Consider the following 7500-nt stretch of genomic DNA (forward strand, 5'->3'; position numbering starts at 1 on the left):
GCCAAGGTGAGGGTTATATAAATCGATCGATGTTTAAAGGACGGGTTTTCTGGCTAAAATTTTAAAGACACGTTTTATCAGAGTACGGCAGTTAACTGGTTAACCCTGAATGCACAAGAAAGAGTCGAAATCGAAGAAATATTTATGAATGAATAAAACCAGCATGCAGCAACCTAAATGGCTTTGGAAATGTTGGAATATATCAGTAGCCATTGTCTATATTATTATATCATTAATTGTGTTTATTGTGTGTACAGCAGAACAATAAATCCTATTTTCATCACAATCCGATATCTGTCATTTCATTGTTTCATTCATTCCCTCATCCGTTTATGTAACCATTTACTGACAAGAGCGTTTCATTATATTTGGCATTGTGCTCTATCTGTCAAACTCCGTTTTGATGTAGTTTTCTTTTATAGATGTTACTCTTTATTTCGGCCTTTTAAGCGTTCAAATCTTCCCTTGGACAGGAAAAGATTTATCTTTACCTAATCGTCTTCGAAACTCACTCAACCCTAACACCGACAATATCCGTAGTTTACCTAGTGTTACTTTTACCCCATGCCTATTTATTACATTTTTGAGACAAATTATGGGCGTAGTATCAAAGCTAATGTTTTTAGTTTTTACATGTTAATGATAGTTGAATAAAAGTATCTAATTTTTAAAACATTTTTTTCCAATTTTGAAAAGTAGAAATAGTCTCTAGGATTGAGTGAGTTAAACGAATTTTTAATTTAACCAAAAAAAAAATAATATTTAAAAGTTCTGGCCAAAAAAGCCGTTCTTCAAATATCGATTGATTTAAATGACTCTTCGCGAGGTCCCTTGTTTGCGAGTTTTTGCCTAGATGAGGGTTAATTAAATGGGTGGATATTTGAAAAACAGGTTTTCTGACCAAATTTATCAATTCGTGACTTTCCAGAGCACGGCAGTTAACTGGATAAGGCCTGTTTTTTCGTTGTTTATCTTTACCTTGATGACAAGTTAGTTCAGAGATATTCATTGTACCGTAGGGTACCTTAAAATCGACTTCGACCCAAAATTCTATCAAATTATTTCTCCCTCGTATAACAGAGAGGCAGGAACGATATCGTTTTCTAACTTTTATCTCTGTGAAACACCTTCCCACAAAGATTTTGATGCTTGTAGTTTATAAAACTACATTTATTCTTCTCAATGAATGATTAAAATTTACTTATGTGAGTTAGGTTTCTACTCCCAACACCGTGAATGAATTCTAGCTTGCATTTGTTTGGAATGTCATGAAACCTCCCAACATTAAATCGACAAAATAATAACTATTGACAAATTGGAAAGCTATATTTATGATTTTCTCCTTTGGCACTGCGGAATGAAGGAATAATTTCTCAAACTAATCCGATTTCTTTTCGTTTGCTCATAATATTATTACAAACATGATGAAACACTATTATCGCAAGACTCCTATAAACGCTCATAGTTCGTCACAAAAACTCGAGCAACCCAGTCTTTGTCATAATAGTCAGCATTTATATAATCATCGTTGCCATTATTATGCAGAAAACAAAAGAAGAATTAACACGTAGACAACTCAACAAAAACAACAGCAAAAATCAGCAACTACATCGATAATAACACTAATTAAGATAGCAACAAGCAAACACTAAACGACATATTATTTGTACACAATTATTATCATCTTTAATCTTAATCATCTGCATATGATAGATTTCACCCTCTTCTTACCAACCATATGAAAATCGTCACGTTCGTTACGATGAAATCAACAATTTTCTCATTCTAGTTTCTTCTTTATATCACAAAATTTAAAGAAAAGTTTTTGCTATAGTTATAAAAACTCGATACTGTGTTGTAGAGCTCATTTTGCTGAACAATAATATGTATAGAATGTACGTGTTGCTTTTCTGTTAGAGTAAGAAAAATATATTTTTGTGTTGATTGGCCTGATGGTGCAAGGAACATTCTGGAAATGGCTGGTACGGAGGGAGTTAAGACAAAAATGGAGGTCCTTGCTTGTCAGGCAGCCAAACAATACCCAAGGCAACGCTTTTACTCTCCCTCATCTAGGTATTCACTACAAGAAAATCAAAGGGCGGTGAGAACAGGAAGGGCTGGAAATTAACTAAATTGACACTGGAAAGAGAGTGCGCTACTTCTTTCCCACTTCACAAGTTTTAACTGACAGATACGGATTTGAGCTTGTTTGAAATAACAATATATTTGATGCGACAAAAACAAGTTTGAAACGTATAAAAGTTACATAAATGATGTCTAGGAAATTCATAATTAAAAAACCATTCTATTAAATCCGATCTCTTATCGCAGGAGGAAATAATACTTGGCTATAAATCAGCATCCTATCAGCAAACACCACAGAAATAGGGATAAATTTGCCTTTACTTCAGATCATGTTAAGTTAATTTAGAGATTCATAAATCAGTTTCAGACGCTACATCGCTGTTTTTTTAGTTTTACAAAACCCCATTAAACCCATAATAGGGAAGGAAAGTCTAGACGTCACACTTCTACTTTTCTGATTCCAAAATCATTGGAAGTGTGTAACCAGCCCTTCGGAGGACAAATAACGAATAGGTTACATATTGAATAATAAGGTGGCATAACTATTTTAACTGCAGGGTGTTTAGGCAGATTCGAAGAATTACGGGACAGAAAAGAGCAAGAATGAATGGTCTTTATTATTGATGACCAGCAAAAAATTGGAATAAAAAAATGAGATGCCATCACCTTGACACCAGATTATAGATTACACAAGGGCATATCCACTACTCCGGAAGAGTAGTTTTACACTTCCAGTGAGATAGGAATCACTTTTGGACATCACACTTTTCTTCCTTATTATCTTAAATACATACTGGCCAATACTAGTCCCTCTGAACATCATTTACTATTATTTTTTATCTAAACGAGCGTGACGTCACAAAATGAACCATTGTAGTTATTTACGTCACTATGTACTAACAATGTGAAAAATGTTCAAAAACTGAAATGCCAGCTGGGTCAGATTGTAGCCTTCGTCACCTTTTAGCCTGACACGGATAAAAAAATGACGTCAAAAGACAATTCTTTGGTCACAAAAGAAAACAAATCGTTAGTTATATTCGATAGTTCAAAACAATGGGATCACTTGTTTCCTTGAGCAGTACTAACGACAACCCACGAGGCGCTTCACAAACCTATAAAATGACGTCAAAACATATCATTGTGAGTCCGAGCGTAGCCATCGTTATGTTATGGCCTGACACTGAAATCCAAAAGGACTGGCAGTTTGACCTGATTTTTTGGTTTTTGCACCGCCTAGAGAGTTGTCGTTAGTTGTGCTCATGGAAACAAGTTATTTCATTGGTTGAACTATTGAATACAACTCACGATTTGTTTTCTTTTGTGGCAAAAGATTGGCATTTTGACGTCATATTTTGGTCAGTGTCAGGCCATAACTTTACCAAGGCCACGGTCCGAGTGTGAGGCTATAAGTTAACGATGGATGGCGACGGTCGGATGGTAGGCATATCCTGAAAAAGGTTGCGTTTCAACCACAACAATAGCAACAATAAAAATAAAAATAACTACCAACAACAACAACAACAACAACAATAACAACAACAACAGCAATAACAGCAACAATAATGAAAAACAACCACAACAGGCAGCTTTATTTTTGGAAAATAATAGACATGAATTTAGAATAGATATGCTGTGGTGAATCGTAACCCCAAATAAAGTCGAGATGGGCATAATGCGTGATATCATGGAAGTTGGCCACCTTGATCTGTGGCAGGAGCCATTCCACGTCCTCTGGAACCGACAGCCAATCTTTGCCTCCTGTGAACACGGACACTGGCACTTTGACATTCCTCAAGTTATAGATAGGTGGTGTGGTCTGTAGATAGAAATGCGTAAGGATAGAAAATAGATATAAAAGACAAGATTATAATTAAGCATTACTATTTCTACTGATCGATGCTTTCGGGCGTAATAATGGGCTTCAACAGTCGTGACGTCACTTCCCTCGTAATTACGCATAGTAACTTAATAACTGGTTCTAAACTATCGGAACAATGGCGGACGCCCTCATGAAATACTTCTCCAACGAGCTTAAATCCAGAGGAGAAAAACATTATTAATCTGATCATGTTTTGACTTTTCTCATGTGAAAAAGTTCTAGCCAGCATGAAGAATAAAAAGTACCAATTTCTTTGTTTAGAACCAATCTGCTGGTTGCTGGGCGGACGTGACATCAGACTATTGAATCCTATACACCGTGCACACAAAAGCGTGGACATTAAATGAAAGCAAAGAAGTAAAACATCACACTTATACAATTTTAGCACTACACTCATCTTTAACCAGTTAACTGCCGTACTCTGGAAGAAATTGGCCAGAAAACTCGCACTTCAATTATCAATCGATTCAAATAACCCTCGTCTTGGCAAAAAATCTCAAACCTAGAACTTCGCAAAGTTTTCACTTTACATAAATGATTCACCTCCTTTATGTCAACGTGACCTGGAACGGGTACACAAATTCACAACTAAAATTATTTGAAATACAACATTTTAGCAACCAGTAGTTCTTAGTGTTGACCACAGATTCAATTTTCGACATGGTACGACCTTTGGAGGAATCTAGTATTAATTCATATATAAAAACCTACCATTTATATATATATATATATATATATATATATATATATATATATATATATATATATATTATATATAATGTGTGTGTGCGTGTGTGTGTGTGTTTGTGTGTGTGTGTGTGTGAGTGTTTGTGAAATCTTGATGAGTGTGCATTATGTCAATCCGATTATCTGGGTATTGTTTGAGAGAGCGTGATGAGCAAAGAAGAGAAGGAGGAAGGGGAAGAGGAGACTGAAAAAAAATAGAAAAGGAACAAGAAGAAGAAAAAGAAGAAGAAGAAGAAGAGGATGAGGAGGAGGAGGAGGATGAGGAGGAGGAGGAGGAGGAGGAGGAGGAGGAGGAGGAGGAGGAGCTGATTGGCCGGGGAGGATGAGACCGGTAATCATAAAGATAACATGAACAGTGTAAAGTACAAGGGTGAATGCATCTCCATTCATCTGTATCTACTTTTACTACTTCCAACCCCTTCCCTGTCCCATATATATCAATAGCCGGAGGGATAGTTGTAAAGTAAAGGTTTGGTAATGATACTTAGAACTTGACGGATAGACTTAATCCCATCATTTTGATCAACTTATTCATTTTCCATGAAATATGATCCAATTATTCCCCGAAGCGTAAAAAGACATATAGGTTATCATAATTCCGTTACGACCTACGATGACTTTAGTCTGATAACCCAAATTGTTATGTTCTCAAATGTTGCGGCTATGTGGTCCGTTAACAGCGTTGTCTCTATCCGAAAAAAATGTAATATCGCCTAACAGGCGTCATGTAACGTCCTACATATTAAGTGTGTCTGTTGGCCAGGGACCCCTTGTAAAGCCCTTTGAGCACGTTTGGTGAATATTGCTCTATATAAAAGCTCAAGTGTTGTTTTGGAACCCAAACAAACACTCTCAAACAAACGAAAAGTATTTTTCTTTACAGCAAGATAAATGCCCGGTAAAGTATTGAAACATTCTCAGGCTTCAACTATTTGAGGTCAAAATTCAGTTTGATTCAATAAAGCCAAATAACAAAACAACAACAACAACAACAAGAAAACAACAAAACAACATAACTCGTTTCTCGTTTTAGTGTTGTTTTATTATTTTGTTTGTTTGTTTGTTTGTTTCAACCAGCATGTCGATCGGTTATAATATTTTACTTAAGATTTAGAGATGGCCCCCATTACTCCCTTGATGTGATTGCCATTAAATAATTCAAGTGGTGGACCACAACACGAAGTCATGTAATACCCATATTATGAAATCTCCCTTATCTGGAACTACCTCCACACACCCTTACACAAACATCAGACTGGCCGATTCTCTTAACTCTTTCCTTACCGGTCATTCTCAGTATTGTTCCAAAATGGCAGATTTACCAAGCAGAAAGTTGATTCTTTAAACTCAAAAAATCTCTCTATAAAACAACATTATGTTCTTATTAATCAAACAAATATTTTTTTCGAAGTTTATGATGTACATAATAAATCTGAATATTTAAAAAATGTATATTGTATTGTAAAAATGTGACAATTTTTGCTCTAGGTGGTAAGGAGAGGGTTAAAGATTTAAGTCTACTCTAAAAGGTTATCCAAGGATTCCAAATTGAGAGTTTCGTTATGATCCATATCTGTGTTATTTAATATCCTAATCAAAACATTAAACACTTAAAAAAAATAGATTTGAGTAATAAGACGAATCATGTACATCAACTGAGCTGCTTCTTAACATTTAGAAATATCGCGGTTGAAGTCACATCATTATTTGATAATGTCATTCAGTAATCATTTCATATAATATTTGTGTGTGTTGACTACAAATAAACGTGTTGCTATTTATTATCAGCTAGCACAGGTGACCATTGCAACAAGAAACTCGATGGAGCTAATGAGAAAGTCTTCAGAAAAAAAAACAACAAAAACTTTACCCTCGAGCAAACAGCATGTGATTAAACTACCGCCAAACTCTACCAAGGTTTTATCTAAATAAAAGTAACGACGAAATGAAAAAATTAGCTATAATACATGCATCTTTGACAAAATACATTTATCTACAAAATATGATTGATTATGAACGATAACCTTCACCTCACCTAGTACTAAAATATATTGTCTTTTAGCTAAAGTGTATTGTGTGCTCCTATCTTGTCAGAATGTTTAATTTTTCTTTTATGCAGGCTCCGTTTTATTCATTTATGTTTTCACGTTTATTAACTTGAGCATAATGTGTATTCTTACCTGGTTATAATGTTTCATATTTTCTGTCTCTGATTCCCAGTCAAATTTCTGGAAGTGATGTGAGTTGATTCCCTGAAATATATTATTATTATTGTCGTGATCATGATGATGATGATGATGATCATCATCATCATCATCATCATCATCATCATCATCATCATCATCATCATCATCATCATCATCATTATCATCATTATCATCATTATCAATATCATTATCATTATCATCACCATCATCATCATCATCATCATCATCATCATCATCATCATCATCATCATCATCATCACCACCACCACCACCATCACCACCACCATCATCATCACCACCACCACCACCACCACCATCATCATCATCATCATCATCATCATCATCATCATCATCATCACAAATCTCATCATTTGCGTCTAGAAAAAATTTTGAACAATTTATGCTATTGATTACCTGTGCCCATTTGAGTATGTTCATTACAGATGTACCACCAGGGTTGTGAGCTTCATAGACTGGCATTCGAGTCTGGCAAAAACATATTATTTATTATTTTAGAGCATAATTATTGAGGATTGCATAGGTCAAAATGTTATTAAATTCCTTGTTATATATAATGCA

General features: G+C 35.1%; 1 protein-coding gene across 1 annotated transcript in view; it reads right to left on the reverse strand.

Annotated features, from left to right (window-relative positions):
- Positions 1-3656: 3656 nt before the first annotated feature.
- The window catches only part of LOC144973266 (lysosomal acid lipase/cholesteryl ester hydrolase-like), a 23090-nt gene continuing 19246 nt past the window's right edge, over positions 3657-7500 (reverse strand). Inside the window, exons 7-9 of the mRNA XM_078915511.1 lie at positions 7336-7407; positions 6895-6966; positions 3657-3904 (exon numbers count right to left, since the gene is read on the reverse strand). Of these exons, the coding sequence (XP_078771637.1) occupies positions 3677-3904; positions 6895-6966; positions 7336-7407 (372 nt within the window). The 3' untranslated portion in view covers positions 3657-3676. The remainder of the gene's footprint in view (positions 3905-6894; positions 6967-7335; positions 7408-7500) is intronic.

The sequence above is a fragment of the Berghia stephanieae genome, chromosome 5 (genome assembly GCF_034508935.2).
Source record: "Berghia stephanieae isolate SIO BIC M18660-M18661 chromosome 5, UCSD_Bste_1.3, whole genome shotgun sequence".
Lineage (NCBI taxonomy): Eukaryota > Metazoa > Mollusca > Gastropoda > Nudibranchia > Aeolidiidae > Berghia > Berghia stephanieae.